At 51.6% G+C, this 16,284-nt stretch overlaps 2 protein-coding genes across 2 annotated transcripts; both read right to left on the bottom strand.

The window, feature by feature from the left end:
* Positions 1 to 9: 9 nt before the first annotated feature.
* Positions 10 to 8,140, bottom strand: LOC308511958 (erythroid transcription factor-like; the record flags this gene model as incomplete). The annotated part of the gene is made up of 3 exons (XM_081081772.1): positions 10 to 378; positions 847 to 972; positions 8,120 to 8,140. 3 exons carry the CDS (start codon positions 8,138 to 8,140, stop codon positions 10 to 12), a joined length of 516 nt encoding a protein of 171 aa, XP_080937898.1.
* An 11-nt stretch (positions 8,141 to 8,151) lies between these two features.
* LOC308511957 (erythroid transcription factor-like) lies at positions 8,152 to 16,283 on the bottom strand (the record flags this gene model as incomplete). The annotated part of the gene is made up of 3 exons (XM_081081771.1): positions 8,152 to 8,520; positions 8,989 to 9,114; positions 16,263 to 16,283. The coding sequence occupies 3 exons, from the start codon at positions 16,281 to 16,283 to the stop codon at positions 8,152 to 8,154; spliced, it is 516 nt and encodes a 171-aa protein (XP_080937897.1).
* Between the last annotated feature and the right edge of the window lies 1 nt (position 16,284).

Genomic DNA, 16,284 nt, shown 5'->3' with positions numbered 1-16,284 from the left:
TCTGTGTCCTCATGGGCTGAGTGGTGCCTCCACAGCGCTGGTGGTGGTGGGAGGCATGGGGCCTGTGGGGAAGGAGCCTGTGGGTGAACCCAACAGGGGCCCGGGGAAAGGCATGAGGTGACTGACAGGTTCTGACAGCACCCCGGGGCCCAGGCCTTGGTAGAGATGGGCAGTACCAGGTGGGCCCAATGTCAAGCCTGAGGCCACTTCCCCACAATTCCCACCATCGCTGCCCCCAGCCACCACCATGAAGCCACCAGCCGGAGCATCACCTGGTCCAGTGCCTCCCAGGCTTGACACTGGCTTCTTTTCTTTCTGTGATGGCCTGGGTTTTCTAGACTTTATACCACCCTTCTGCACGGTCCGTGGTCGGTTCACCTGATGAAAGAGAGGCCATGAGTGTTCCCCGACCTCAGACATCTGCCTCTGTGTCTCCACCAGGGACACCCTTTCCACCCCACTCCTTCAGAGTCAGGAACTGGGTCAAGGACTAGGGGAGCAGGCCCCAGCTGTGGCCCAGATAATGCCCTAAGGAGTCATGAGCTTGTGAGGCCCTAAGCAATGGAAAGGCTGAGGGAGCCTCTAGCCATAGGACTAGCTGATGGCTGGAGGGGAGGGGGAAGGAAATGAGAAATGGAGGAGAGAGAAGGGAGCAGGAGGGAAAAGACAGGCAGGGAGGAGATGAAGGTGTAGAGAAGAGAAGGGTGATAGGGAAGGAGGAGGGAGTAGAATAACAGGGAGAAGAGAGAAAGGGAGATAGGAAGAATACAGGAAAGGAAAAGGAGAAGGAAGGCCAGGTTAGCGGGATGGGGGTGCAGGGGGCAGGCTCCAAGAGGCAGGGCACACCTGGTGTCGCTTGTAATAAAGGCCGCAGGCATTGCACACGGGGTCTCTATTGGCATTCAGCCGCCACACTGCCGCGATGGTTGTCTGGCAGTTGGTGCACTGGGCACCTGCCCGCTTGCTGACCTTCTGGGGGCAGCAAGAAAATGAGGGTCAGTGCACTGGTGGGTGGAGGACCCAGGAGGTGAGGGTCAGGGTGCAGGCAGGGCTTCCTGGACAAGGCATAGACTGAGGGTGCTCTGAGGGGCGAGGACATGGCCTCCTGTCCCGGGGCTTTCCAAATGGCGTGGGGTGCTTCATCAGTGGTTCTCAGCGTTGGCGGACGTTGGACTCACTTGGGGAGTCGAAAACAATCCTGATGCCCAGGCAGCGCCCCAGACCAAGTAAATCAACCCATCTCGGGAGGGCCCCACGGTGATCCCAGTGTGTCGCCAAGGATGAAAACTGCTGTGCAGGGAGTGGACGGCGTGCCTGCTTGCAGCCCGAGGGTGGGCCGAGGGTAGACACTCCAGTACAGAGCTGGGTCCCTGAGTGGATGGGGCAGGGAGGGGGGATGTGGGTTCTCATAGAGTGTGAGGGCAGAGATCCCTGCCCGGAGTGAGAACAGAGTACCTGGGTGAGGGGAGGCCGGCCTGGGCTCTTACCCGGCGCCTTTGGGGCTTGTTCTGCCTAGTCATCGTCTGACCACCGGCATTGCACAGGTGGCACTGTGGAGCGGCTTTCGCTCTGCCGGACTTTCGCTCTGCCGGACTTTCGCTGTGCCTGGTACACATGCTGTCACACCTTCTCAGAACCACCCTGCATGGCGCACAATCCCAGGGCTCTGGTGAGGTGGACAGGGGGCAAGAGGGACCAGGCTCAGCCCAACTTTGCCTTGGACCCCATCCCCCTCCTCAACCTCCCTGTCCCTTTGGGGGAGCCTCACCACAGGTGGACAGGGGTAGGGTTCCTTGGAGGTTGGGGGAGGAATAGACCGCTGGATTGGGGGTGCTTCTGGTTGGAGGAAAGAAGCTCCTAGGAAAGTCGGGGGGCCCGTAGGCACTGCTGGGGACAGGGATGGAGGAAGGCACCGCAGGCCCCAGCGCCAACAGGTCCGGACGCAGTCGCTGTGTCCTGATGTTCTCTAGGAAGGTGCCTCTTGCATAGGAATCTTCTAAGGCCTGGGGATCGATGTACTCCCAGGTGGGGCTCACAGTTGCGGGAGGGTACAGCCCCGTGCTGCCATAGGCCCAGCTGGTGTATGCTGAGCCTCCTGGGGTCCCCTCCAGACAGCAGAGGCATGCATTAACCTGGAAGACTGTTTGGGGTGTGGGTGGGTATGGGAAGGAAGAAAGAAGGGAACAGAAGGTCTGAAGCCATCCTGCTTTCAAGATGCAGTGATTCCCAACAGCCCCACATGGTGGCCAGCCTTCCCACCTTCCTTCCCATAGGTTGCCAGAGCAGCTGCTGGCCATTGGGTGACTCCTGGGTCTGAGCCCCACTGGTCACTCTGGCAGCTGCAGTCACCAGCAGCCTTTTCCCAATGGGCTTTTAGCATAACTTTGTGGAGCCCCATGGGCCACTCAACTAGGGTCACCCCCACCTCCTTACCGTATTCATTCCCAATGAGGCAGTCTGGGGATGTACGTTCCCAGGTCTGCACATACACAGGGAACGTGACCCACATAGCCTCGTGAAGGCTTCTGGCCATTTCTAAGATGGCTTCTTTGTGAGATTCTACCCTAGCTATGGGTCTCCATGGCAACCCCAGCAACATGGAACCCTGCCAGGATAGCCAGTGCAGCCGCTGCCTGCATGTGCTCCAACTGGGGCTGGGGATCCAACCTAAACCCAGCTGCATGCCCTTGTCTGGGAATCAAACCCGAGACCCTTCGGTGCACAAGCCCATGCTCTAACCACTGAGAACACCAGCCAGTGCTCATAAGAGGGCCCATGAGAGGTTCCTATGGGCCAGGCCTGGAAGTTGCATATGCCACTCTGCTCACTCGATTGATCAGAACTGTCACATGTCCACCTGTCATTGCAAGGGAGGCTGGGAAAGTGAGTGAGTCAGGAAGAAAGGGGAGCAGGGTTGAAAGGCCTATAGCAGTGCCTGCTACAGGATTCTGTAGACTCCCCAGAGCTACGCTGTTTCATGTGGTGGCCACTAGCCACAGTCAAGACAGTGGCTCCTGTACAAGGTGAGGGCAAGGCTTCCAGACCAAGGCTGTCAGAGGGAGTCACATCAGGGCTTCCTATACAGGGTCAGGAGGGTGTTTCCAGAGGGCAAGTTTAGGGGTTCCTATGAACGATCAGATCCGAGATTCCTGAAACGGGTCAAGTTACGGATTTCTGTTGGAAGTCAGGGAAAGGTTTCTGCAGAATTCGGTTATAGGCTCCAGCACTGTTATAGGCTAGGCTTCCTGTAGGCCATGGAGTAAGGACAGGATTAGGTCAGTAAGCCCTGTACAGCAAGTATGTCAAACTCAAAGGCTATCACGGGCCAAATAAACAAGGTTTAAGTTTATGTGGGCCGCAAAAAAAAACACACAAAACCTTCAATTTTCATAGGAACATAGGATTATTTCGATAGAGACATGCTGATTACAAAGGGTTGAATTAAATGAGTCATTGTTAACATAAAATAATAGAACATTTTAAGAAAAAGTAATATTTTTTCTTGAACATTAACTTACCAGACACTGAATAACTGCACAAATTTATAAGCGTAATGCAAATCTATTTTTCTTCTTCTCTGAAAGCAAAATATTTCCTGTTATGCACACCAAACAAGTCAGTACAAGACTAATGATGTGGCAACCGGCCGCTAAAATATGTGCTGCTAGTATCAGTGGAGAGAAATGGTGCACCTGCACATAAGGTACGTAAGGAAAATGAATGCAACACAATTATAGTAATCAGTCATTAGTGAATGTTGTAGTTCGGTATTCATAATCCTGTATAATAAAAGCCCAGAGACCGAATGGTGGAACGACCAATCGACCAGTGGCTATGACATGCACTGACCCCCAGGGGGCAGACGCTCAACGCAGGAGCTGCCCCCTGGGGAGTCCGTGCACTACCACAGTGGGAGTGCTGCTTGGCTGACTGGAGGCTGGGAGGTAGGTTCATGGCCACCGTGGGACTGAGGCCTACTCGGCCGCCTCAGTGCTATTGTCCCTGAGCCTGGCCCTGACCGGGTCCCCTGGAGAAGCTAGTGCTCCAGCGCCACGGAAGATGCCAGACCAGGGAGCAGCCACTCAGAGGGTGGGTCCACAGCCACTCTGCAGACTGGGATGAGCAGGCTGATCCCCACAGGCCACACCCCCCAACAGTGCTCAAATCCTGTGCACCCGGCCTCTAGTTATGTATAACAGGATATTCTAAAAATTAAGTTATGAAAATTTTTTCCTTAATTGTTTTATTGCTTAAAGTATTACAAAGGGTATTACATATGTGTCCATTTTTTCCCCCCGCCCTTGACAATCCCCTGGCCTCCCCTACCCCCCAGTGTCTTATGTCCATTGGTTATGCTTATATGCATGCATACAAGTCCTTCGGTTGATCTCTTACCCCCCTGCCTCCTGCCCCCCAACCCTCCCCGGCCTTCTCGCTGTAGTTTGCCAGTCTGTTCGAGGCTGCTCTGCCTTTGTATCTATTTTTGTTCATAAGTTTATAATGGTCTTTATTATCCATAAATGAGTGAGATCATGTGGTATTTTTCCTTCATTGACTGGCTTATTTCACTTAGCATAATGCTCTCCAGTTCCATCCATGCTGTTGCAAATGGTAAGAGTTCCTTCCTTTTTAGAGCAGCATAGTATTCCATCATGTAGATGTACCACTGTTTTCTAATCCATTCATCTACTGGTGGGCACTTAAGCTGTTTCCAGATCTTAGCTATGGTGAATTGTGCTGCTATGAACATAGGGGTGCATATATCCTTTCTGACTGGTGTTTCTGGTTTCTTGGGATATACTCCTAGAAGTGGGATCACGGGGTCAAATGGGAATTCCATTTTTACCTTTTTGAGGAAACTCCATACTGTCTTCCATAGTGGCTGCACCAGTCTGCATTCCCACCAGCAGTGCACGAGGGTTCCTTTTTCTCCACATCCTCTCCAGCACTTGTCGTTTGTTGATTTGTTGATGATTGCCAGTCTGACAGGTGTGAGATGGTACCTCACTGTTGTTTTGATTTGCATCTCTCGGATGATTAGTGACTTTGAGCATGTTTTCATATGTCTCTTGGCTTTCTGAATGTCCTCTTTTGAAAAGTGTCCATTTAGGTCCTTTGCCCATTTTTTGATTGGATTGTTTATCTTCCTTTTGTTAAGTTGTATGAGTTCCTTATAAATGTTGGAGATTAAACCCTTATCGGTGATAACATTGGCAAATATGTTCTCCCATGCAGTGGGCTTTCTTGTTTTGTTGATGGTTTCTTTTGCTGTGCAGAAGCTTTTAATTTGATGTAGTCCCATTTGTTCATTTTCTCTTTAGTTTCAAGTGCCCTAGGCGCTGTATCGGTGAAGAAATTGCTTTGGCATATGTCTGAGATTTTGTTGCCTTTGGATTCCTCTAGTATTTTTATGGTTTCCTGTCTTACATTTAAGTCCTTTATCCATTTTGAGTTTATTTTTGTGTATGGTGTAAGTTGGTGGTCTAGTCTCATTTTCTTGCATGTATCTGTCCAATTGTCCCAACACCATTTATTGAAGAGACTGTCTTGACTCCATTGTATGTTCTCGCCTCCTTTGTCAAATATTAATTGAGCACATTGGTTCAGGTCGATTTCTGGGCTCTCTATTCTATTCCATTGATCTGTATGTCTGTTCTTGTGCCAGTACCAGGCAGTTTTGAGAACAGTGGCTTTGTAATACAGCTTGATATCAGGTATTGCGATCCCACCTGCTTTGTTCTTTCTCAGGATCGCTGCAGCTATTCGGGGTCTTTTTTTGTTGTTGTTGTTAAAAAATATATTTTATTGATTTTTCACAGAGAGGAAGGGAGAGAGATAGAGAGAGTTAGAAACATCGATGAGAGAGAAACATCAATCAGCTGCCTCCTGCACATCCCCCACCGGGGATGTGCCCCCAACCCAGGTACATGCCCTTGACCGGAATCGAACCCGGGACCTCTCAGTCCGCAGGTTGACGCTCTATCCACTGAGCCAAACCGGTTTCGGCGACGGGGTCTTTTTTTATTCCAGATGAATTTTTGGAGAGTTCGTTCTAGGTCTGTGAAATATGCCATTGGCAGGTTATGAAATTTTTATTAAAACGTTTCTTACATACCGTTATATTGGCTGGGCTGCAACAATATTTGTTGTGGGTGCATGCGGCCTGCGGGCCACAAGTTTGACATACTTGCTGTACAGTGTTTGGGCAGGGGGTCCTGTGCCAGGTGAGGCTGTAGATGCCTGTATAGGATGAGGTCTGGACTTAAAGCAGGGGGTCAGGACAGGCGCCTCACCACAGGTTCAGGAAAGGATTTTCCATGTAAGTTCAAGACTGTGGTTCATGTTGAGAGTTGGATCACAGGTTCCTGTGGACTCTGCGGGGTGGGGCGTGAGGTAGGGATTGTTGTGCAAAGTGACATGCGGGGCCATTGTCAACAATGTAAGCAAGGCTCCTGAACTTAATCAGGATTCCCAAAGAGTTTAAAGATGGGGCTTTCTTTAAAAAACAAACAAACAAACACACACACATATTTTTATTGATTTCAAAGAGGAAAGGAGAGGGAGAGAGAGATAGAAACATCAGTGATGAGAGAGATTCATGGATCGGCTGCCTCCTACATGCACCTCACTGGGGTTCGAGCCTGCAACCTGGGCATGTGCCATGATCAAGAATCCAACCATGTCCTCATGGTTCATGGGTTGATGCTCAACCACTGAGCCACACCAGCCGGACTAGAGTATTTTTTCAGGTGTTCATGAAGGAAAGCACCTGAGCCTTCCAGCTGTTGTTGACCACAGTGAGCACTCAGGAAACGGTGCTGGTTGCAGGGTGGAGGCTACACCACGGAGCCTGGCTCAGCCCTGTGCCACCAGCTGTGTGGCCTTGGGAGAGACGCTTAACCTGTCTGGGTTAGGATGTCACCTGACTCCACGCATGCTCCGATGTGAGGGTTTGTTCCATGGAAGAACAGATTCCACTTTAGGGGGAGCAGTTCACCCAGGTGAAGGGGTGTGTTGGGGAGGGAGTTGGCACTGTGGGGAGATCCCCCCCGGGGTCTAAATATTCCCCCTACAGGTTATTCTGTTCTCCTAATCTCCCCCTCCTTCTCTACCATTTCCCACAGGGCTGCAGGCCGAGCTGGGCTGAGAGAGATAAGAGATGAGTGTCAGGAGGGCCCATGGACAACCCCACGGTCCCAGACTGGCCTTCTGCCCTTCTTGCTGGCTGTCTTTCCAGCCCCAATCTTGGCCTCCCGTTCCTGTCCTGAACATGTCTTCTGTCCCCTGGAGGTGGGTCCCTAACTTACAGACTGAAATTGTATATATTGATACCTCCACAAACAAGTGTACAGAGCTGCTCACGCTGTCAGCCACTCGGAGGCACTGTGACAGGGCACAGGATGTGCGATACGCTCACATACACGTGCTTGCACACAAGTGCTGCCCTTGCCAGAGCCACAAAGACCTCCTGACACGCAGTACCTCAGGTCACACTGCTAGGTCTCCACATTCCGTCCTACACAGCCCTTGGTGAGCATCCCGGAAATGTTTATTGAGCAAATGCTGTGCCTGGTACACATGCTGTCGCACCGCCTCAGAACCACCCTGCATGGTGCACAATCACATGAGCATAGCCTCACATGTTGCCTCAGCACACCCCGTTGCACACATACCCCCACGTCCTCTCATACAGTCACTGGTGCCCCGTTTCTCACAGTTGCCTCATGTCGTGCACACCATCTCTCAGAACCTCACCCCCATGGTCACCACCCCACAGAGCAGTCGGCCACTACACAGTCTCTGCCCATGATGTGTGCATGTACACGCCATATCATACACCCTGGTTGCTGGCACACGTGGTCTCACATACTAGTACACTCTTATACTTGCACATCATAACCCACTATCATGAAGGGTGACACGCCATCGCCAGAGAACCACAGGCACCGTTGCACACCCCTCCTACCACGGCTCTTTATTCAGTCCCACTCAGACTCACACCTCCAACTTCAGGACTCTGATGATTTATTTTACAAATCATTGATGGCCCAGACCAAGAGCTGTGGGGGGCCCAGAGGTTGGGTTGTAGAGAGACTGCTGGCTCCACGCGGAGAGGGACCCTTCCTCTGCTCTGAGTCATGCTCTGTGTCCTCATGGGCTGAGTGGTGCCTCCACAGCGCTGGTGGTGGTGGGAGGCATGGGGCCTGTGGGGAAGGAGCCTGTGGGTGAACCCAACAGGGGCCCGGGGAAAGGCATGAGGTGACTGACAGGTTCTGACAGCACCCCGGGGCCCAGGCCTTGGTAGAGATGGGCAGTACCAGGTGGGCCCAATGTCAAGCCTGAGGCCACTTCCCCACAATTCCCACCATCGGTGCCCCCAGCCACCACCATGAAGCCACCAGCCGGAGCATCACCTGGTCCAGTGCCTCCCAGGCTTGACACTGGCTTCTTTTCTTTCTGTGATGGCCTGGGTTTTCTAGACTTTATACCACCCTTCTGCACGGTCCGTGGTCGGTTCACCTGATGAAAGAGAGGCCATGAGTGTTCCCCGACCTCAGACATCTGCCTCTGTGTCTCCACCAGGGACACCCTTTCCACCCCACTCCTTCAGAGTCAGGAACTGGGTCAAGGACTAGGGGAGCAGGCCCCAGCTGTGGCCCAGATAATGCCCTAAGGAGTCATGAGCTTGTGAGGCCCTAAGCAATGGAAAGGCTGAGGGAGCCTCTAGCCATAGGACTAGCTGATGGCTGGAGGGGAGGGGGAAGGAAATGAGAAATGGAGGAGAGAGAAGGGAGCAGGAGGGAAAAGACAGGCAGGGAGGAGATGAAGGTGTAGAGAAGAGAAGGGTGATAGGGAAGGAGGAGGGAGTAGAATAACAGGGAGAAGAGAGAAAGGGAGATAGGAAGAATACAGGAAAGGAAAAGGAGAAGGAAGGCCAGGTTAGCGGGATGGGGGTGCAGGGGGCAGGCTCCAAGAGGCAGGGCACACCTGGTGTCGCTTGTAATAAAGGCCGCAGGCATTGCACACGGGGTCTCTATTGGCATTCAGCCGCCACACTGCCGCGATGGTTGTCTGGCAGTTGGTGCACTGGGCACCTGCCCGCTTGCTGACCTTCTGGGGGCAGCAAGAAAATGAGGGTCAGTGCACTGGTGGGTGGAGGACCCAGGAGGTGAGGGTCAGGGTGCAGGCAGGGCTTCCTGGACAAGGCATAGACTGAGGGTGCTCTGAGGGGCGAGGACATGGCCTCCTGTCCCGGGGCTTTCCAAATGGCGTGGGGTGCTTCATCAGTGGTTCTCAGCGTTGGCGGACGTTGGACTCACTTGGGGAGTCGAAAACAATCCTGATGCCCAGGCAGCGCCCCAGACCAAGTAAATCAACCCATCTCGGGAGGGCCCCACGGTGATCCCAGTGTGTCGCCAAGGATGAAAACTGCTGTGCAGGGAGTGGACGGCGTGCCTGCTTGCAGCCCGAGGGTGGGCCGAGGGTAGACACTCCAGTACAGAGCTGGGTCCCTGAGTGGATGGGGCAGGGAGGGGGGATGTGGGTTCTCATAGAGTGTGAGGGCAGAGATCCCTGCCCGGAGTGAGAACAGAGTACCTGGGTGAGGGGAGGCCGGCCTGGGCTCTTACCCGGCGCCTTTGGGGCTTGTTCTGCCTAGTCATCGTCTGACCACCGGCATTGCACAGGTGGCACTGTGGAGCGGCTTTCGCTCTGCCGGACTTTCGCTCTGCCGGACTTTCGCTGTGCCTGGTACACATGCTGTCACACCTTCTCAGAACCACCCTGCATGGCGCACAATCCCAGGGCTCTGGTGAGGTGGACAGGGGGCAAGAGGGACCAGGCTCAGCCCAACTTTGCCTTGGACCCCATCCCCCTCCTCAACCTCCCTGTCCCTTTGGGGGAGCCTCACCACAGGTGGACAGGGGTAGGGTTCCTTGGAGGTTGGGGGAGGAATAGACCGCTGGATTGGGGGTGCTTCTGGTTGGAGGAAAGAAGCTCCTAGGAAAGTCGGGGGGCCCGTAGGCACTGCTGGGGACAGGGATGGAGGAAGGCACCGCAGGCCCCAGCGCCAACAGGTCCGGACGCAGTCGCTGTGTCCTGATGTTCTCTAGGAAGGTGCCTCTTGCATCGGAATCTTCTAAGGCCTGGGGATCGATGTACTCCCAGGTGGGGCTCACAGTTGCGGGAGGGTACAGCCCCGTGCTGCCATAGGCCCAGCTGGTGTATGCTGAGCTTCCTGGGGTCCCCTCCAGACAGCAGAGGCATGCATTAACCTGGAAGACTGTTTGGGGTGTGGGTGGGTATGGGAAGGAAGAAAGAAGGGAACAGAAGGTCTGAAGCCATCCTGCTTTCAAGATGCAGTGATTCCCAACAGCCCCACATGGTGGCCAGCCTTCCCACCTTCCTTCCCATAGGTTGCCAGAGCAGCTGCTGGCCATTGGGTGACTCCTGGGTCTGAGCCCCACTGGTCACTCTGGCAGCTGCAGTCACCAGCAGCCTTTTCCCAATGGGCTTTTAGCATAACTTTGTGGAGCCCCATGGGCCACTCAACTAGGGTCACCCCCACCTCCTTACCGTATTCATTCCCAATGAGGCAGTCTGGGGATGTACGTTCCCAGGTCTGCACATACACAGGGAACGTGACCCACATAGCCTCGTGAAGGCTTCTGGCCATTTCTAAGATGGCTTCTTTGTGAGATTCTACCCTAGCTATGGGTCTCCATGGCAACCCCAGCAACATGGAACCCTGCCAGGATAGCCAGTGCAGCCGCTGCCTGCATGTGCTCCAACTGGGGCTGGGGATCCAACCTAAACCCAGCTGCATGCCCTTGTCTGGGAATCAAACCCGAGACCCTTCGGTGCACAAGCCCATGCTCTAACCACTGAGAACACCAGCCAGTGCTCATAAGAGGGCCCATGAGAGGTTCCTATGGGCCAGGCCTGGAAGTTGCATATGCCACTCTGCTCACTCGATTGATCAGAACTGTCACATGTCCACCTGTCATTGCAAGGGAGGCTGGGAAAGTGAGTGAGTCAGGAAGAAAGGGGAGCAGGGTTGAAAGGCCTATAGCAGTGCCTGCTACAGGATTCTGTAGACTCCCCAGAGCTACGCTGTTTCATGTGGTGGCCACTAGCCACAGTCAAGACAGTGGCTCCTGTACAAGGTGAGGGCAAGGCTTCCAGACCAAGGCTGTCAGAGGGAGTCACATCAGGGCTTCCTATACAGGGTCAGGAGGGTGTTTCCAGAGGGCAAGTTTAGGGGTTCCTATGAACGATCAGATCCGAGATTCCTGAAACGGGTCAAGTTACGGATTTCTGTTGGAAGTCAGGGAAAGGTTTCTGCAGAATTCGGTTATAGGCTCCAGCACTGTTATAGGCTAGGCTTCCTGTAGGCCATGGAGTAAGGACAGGATTAGGTCAGTAAGCCCTGTACAGCAAGTATGTCAAACTCAAAGGCTATCACGGGCCAAATAAACAAGGTTTAAGTTTATGTGGGCCGCAAAAAAAAACACACAAAACCTTCAATTTTCATAGGAACATAGGATTATTTCGATAGAGACATGCTGATTACAAAGGGTTGAATTAAATGAGTCATTGTTAACATAAAATAATACAACATTTTAAGAAAAAGTAATATTTTTTCTTGAACATTAACTTACCAGACACTGAATAACTGCACAAATTTATAAGCGTAATGCAAATCTATTTTTCTTCTTCTCTGAAAGCAAAATATTTCCTGTTATGCACACCAAACAAGTCAGTACAAGACTAATGATGTGGCAACCGGCCGCTAAAATATGTGCTGCTAGTATCAGTGGAGAGAAATGGTGCACCTGCACATAAGGTACGTAAGGAAAATGAATGCAACACAATTATAGTAATCAGTCATTAGTGAATGTTGTAGTTCGGTATTCATAATCCTGTATAATAAAAGCCCAGAGACCGAATGGTGGAACGACCAGTCGACCAGTGGCTATGACATGCACTGACCCCCAGGGGGCAGACGCTCAACGCAGGAGCTGCCCCCTGGGGAGTCCGTGCACTACCACAGTGGGAGTGCTGCTTGGCTGACTGGAGGCTGGGAGGTAGGTTCATGGCCACCGTGGGACTGAGGCCTACTCGGCCGCCTCAGTGCTATTGTCCCTGAGCCTGGCCCTGACCGGGTCCCCTGGAGAAGCTAGTGCTCCAGCGCCACGGAAGATGCCAGACCAGGGAGCAGCCACTCAGAGGGTGGGTCCACAGCCACTCTGCAGACTGGGATGAGCAGGCTGATCCCCACAGGCCACACCCCCCAACAGTGCTCAAATCCTGTGCACCCGGCCTCTAGTTATGTATAACAGGATATTCTAAAAATTAAGTTATGAAAATTTTTTCCTTAATTGTTTTATTGCTTAAAGTATTACAAAGGGTATTACATATGTGTCCATTTTTTCCCCCCGCCCTTGACAATCCCCTGGCCTCCCCTACCCCCCAGTGTCTTATGTCCATTGGTTATGCTTATATGCATGCATACAAGTCCTTCGGTTGATCTCTTACCCCCCTGCCTCCTGCCCCCCAACCCTCCCCGGCCTTCTCGCTGTAGTTTGCCAGTCTGTTCGAGGCTGCTCTGCCTTTGTATCTATTTTTGTTCATAAGTTTATAATGGTCTTTATTATCCATAAATGAGTGAGATCATGTGGTATTTTTCCTTCATTGACTGGCTTATTTCACTTAGCATAATGCTCTCCAGTTCCATCCATGCTGTTGCAAATGGTAAGAGTTCCTTCCTTTTTAGAGCAGCATAGTATTCCATCATGTAGATGTACCACTGTTTTCTAATCCATTCATCTACTGGTGGGCACTTAAGCTGTTTCCAGATCTTAGCTATGGTGAATTGTGCTGCTATGAACATAGGGGTGCATATATCCTTTCTGACTGGTGTTTCTGGTTTCTTGGGATATACTCCTAGAAGTGGGATCACGGGGTCAAATGGGAATTCCATTTTTACCTTTTTGAGGAAACTCCATACTGTCTTCCATAGTGGCTGCACCAGTCTGCATTCCCACCAGCAGTGCACGAGGGTTCCTTTTTCTCCACATCCTCTCCAGCACTTGTCGTTTGTTGATTTGTTGATGATTGCCAGTCTGACAGGTGTGAGATGGTACCTCACTGTTGTTTTGATTTGCATCTCTCGGATGATTAGTGACTTTGAGCATGTTTTCATATGTCTCTTGGCTTTCTGAATGTCCTCTTTTGAAAAGTGTCCATTTAGGTCCTTTGCCCATTTTTTGATTGGATTGTTTATCTTCCTTTTGTTAAGTTGTATGAGTTCCTTATAAATGTTGGAGATTAAACCCTTATCGGTGATAACATTGGCAAATATGTTCTCCCATGCAGTGGGCTTTCTTGTTTTGTTGATGGTTTCTTTTGCTGTGCAGAAGCTTTTAATTTGATGTAGTCCCATTTGTTCATTTTCTCTTTAGTTTCAAGTGCCCTAGGCGCTGTATCGGTGAAGAAATTGCTTTGGCATATGTCTGAGATTTTGTTGCCTTTGGATTCCTCTAGTATTTTTATGGTTTCCTGTCTTACATTTAAGTCCTTTATCCATTTTGAGTTTATTTTTGTGTATGGTGTAAGTTGGTGGTCTAGTCTCATTTTCTTGCATGTATCTGTCCAATTGTCCCAACACCATTTATTGAAGAGACTGTCTTGACTCCATTGTATGTTCTCGCCTCCTTTGTCAAATATTAATTGAGCACATTGGTTCAGGTCGATTTCTGGGCTCTCTATTCTATTCCATTGATCTGTATGTCTGTTCTTGTGCCAGTACCAGGCAGTTTTGAGAACAGTGGCTTTGTAATACAGCTTGATATCAGGTATTGAGATCCCACCTGCTTTGTTCTTTCTCAGGATCGCTGCAGCTATTCGGGGTCTTTTTTTGTTGTTGTTGTTAAAAAATATATTTTATTGATTTTTCACAGAGAGGAAGGGAGAGAGATAGAGAGAGTTAGAAACATCGATGAGAGAGAAACATCAATCAGCTGCCTCCTGCACATCCCCCACCGGGGATGTGCCCCCAACCCAGGTACATGCCCTTGACCGGAATCGAACCCGGGACCTCTCAGTCCGCAGGTTGACGCTCTATCCACTGAGCCAAACCGGTTTCGGCGACGGGGTCTTTTTTTATTCCAGATGAATTTTTGGAGAGTTCGTTCTAGGTCTGTGAAATATGCCATTGGTAGGTTATGAAATTTTTATTAAAACGTTTCTTACATACCGTTATATTGGCTGGGCTGCAACAATATTTGTTGTGGGTGCATGCGGCCTGCGGGCCACAAGTTTGACATACTTGCTGTACAGTGTTTGGGCAGGGCGTCCTGTGCCAGGTGAGGCTGTAGATGCCTGTATAGGATGAGGTCTGGACTTAAAGCAGGGGGTCAGGACAGGCGCCTCACCACAGGTTCAGGAAAGGATTTTCCATGTAAGTTCAAGACTGTGGTTCATGTTGAGAGTTGGATCACAGGTTCCTGTGGACTCTGCGGGGTGGGGCGTGAGGTAGGGATTGTTGTGCAAAGTGACATCCGGGGCCATTGTCAACAATGTAAGCAAGGCTCCTGAACTTAATCAGGATTCCCAAAGAGTTTAAAGATGGGGCTTTCTTTAAAAAAAAAAACAAACAAACACACACACATATTTTTATTGATTTCAAAGAGGAAAGGAGAGGGAGAGAGAGATAGAAACATCAGTGATGAGAGAGATTCATGGATCGGCTGCCTCCTACATGCACCTCACTGGGGTTCGAGCCTGCAACCTGGGCATGTGCCATGATCAAGAATCCAACCATGTCCTCATGGTTCATGGGTTGATGCTCAACCACTGAGCCACACCAGCCGGACTAGAGTATTTTTTCAGGTGTTCATGAAGGAAAGCACCTGAGCCTTCCAGCTGTTGTTGACCACAGTGAGCACTCAGGAAACGGTGCTGGTTGCAGGGTGGAGGCTACACCACGGAGCCTGGCTCAGCCCTGTGCCACCAGCTGTGTGGCCTTGGGAGAGACGCTTAACCTGTCTGGGTTAGGATGTCACCTGACTCCACGCATGCTCCGATGTGAGGGTTTGTTCCATGGAAGAACAGATTCCACTTTAGGGGGAGCAGTTCACCCAGGTGAAGGGGTGTGTTGGGGAGGGAGTTGGCACTGTGGGGAGATCCCCCCCGGGGTCTAAATATTCCCCCTAGAGGTTATTCTGTTCTCCTAATCTCCCCCTCCTTCTCTACCATTTCCCACAGGGCTGCAGGCCGAGCTGGGCTGAGAGAGATAAGAGATGAGTGTCAGGAGGGCCCATGGACAACCCCACGGTCCCAGACTGGCCTTCTGCCCTTCTTGCTGGCTGTCTTTCCAGCCCCAATCTTGGCCTCCCGTTCCTGTCCTGAACATGTCTTCTGTCCCCTGGAGGTGGGTCCCTAACTTACAGACTGAAATTGTATATATTGATACCTCCACAAACAAGTGTACAGAGCTGCTCACGCTGTCAGCCACTCGGAGGCACTGTGACAGGGCACAGGATGTGCGATACGCTCACATACACGTGCTTGCACACAAGTGCTGCCCTTGCCAGAGCCACAAAGACCTCCTGACACGCAGTACCTCAGGTCACACTGCTAGGTCTCCACATTCCGTCCTACACAGCCCTTGGTGAGCATCCCGGAAATGTTTATTGAGCAAATGCTGTGCCTGGTACACATGCTGTCGCACCGCCTCAGAACCACCCTGCATGGTGCACAATCACATGAGCATAGCCTCACATGTTGCCTCAGCACACCCCGTTGCACACATACCCCCACGTCCTCTCATACAGTCACTGGTGCCCCGTTTCTCACAGTTGCCTCATGTCGTGCACACCATCTCTCAGAACCTCACCCCCATGGTCACCACCTCACAGAGCAGTCGGCCACTACACAGTCTCTGCCCATGATGTGTGCATGTACACGCCATATCATACACCCTGGTTGCTGGCACACGTGGTCTCACATACTAGTACACTCTTATACTTGCACATCATAACCCACTATCATGAAGGGTGACACGCCATCACCAGAGAACCACAGGCACCGTTGCACACCCCTCCTACCACGGCTCTTTATTCAGTCCCACTCAGACTCACACCTCCAACTTCAGGACTCTGATGATTTATTTTACAAATCATTGATGGCCCAGACCAAGAGCTGTGGGGGGCCCAGAGGTTGGGTTGTAGAGAGACTGCTGGCTCCACGCGGAGAGGGACCCTTCCTCTGCTCTGAGTCATG

This window comes from Myotis nattereri (assembly GCF_964212035.1).
Source record: "Myotis nattereri genome assembly, chromosome: X".
Lineage (NCBI taxonomy): Eukaryota > Metazoa > Chordata > Mammalia > Chiroptera > Vespertilionidae > Myotis > Myotis nattereri.
Note: the sequence above shows the minus strand (reverse complement) of the source record. Positions and strands in the feature narration are given on the sequence as shown.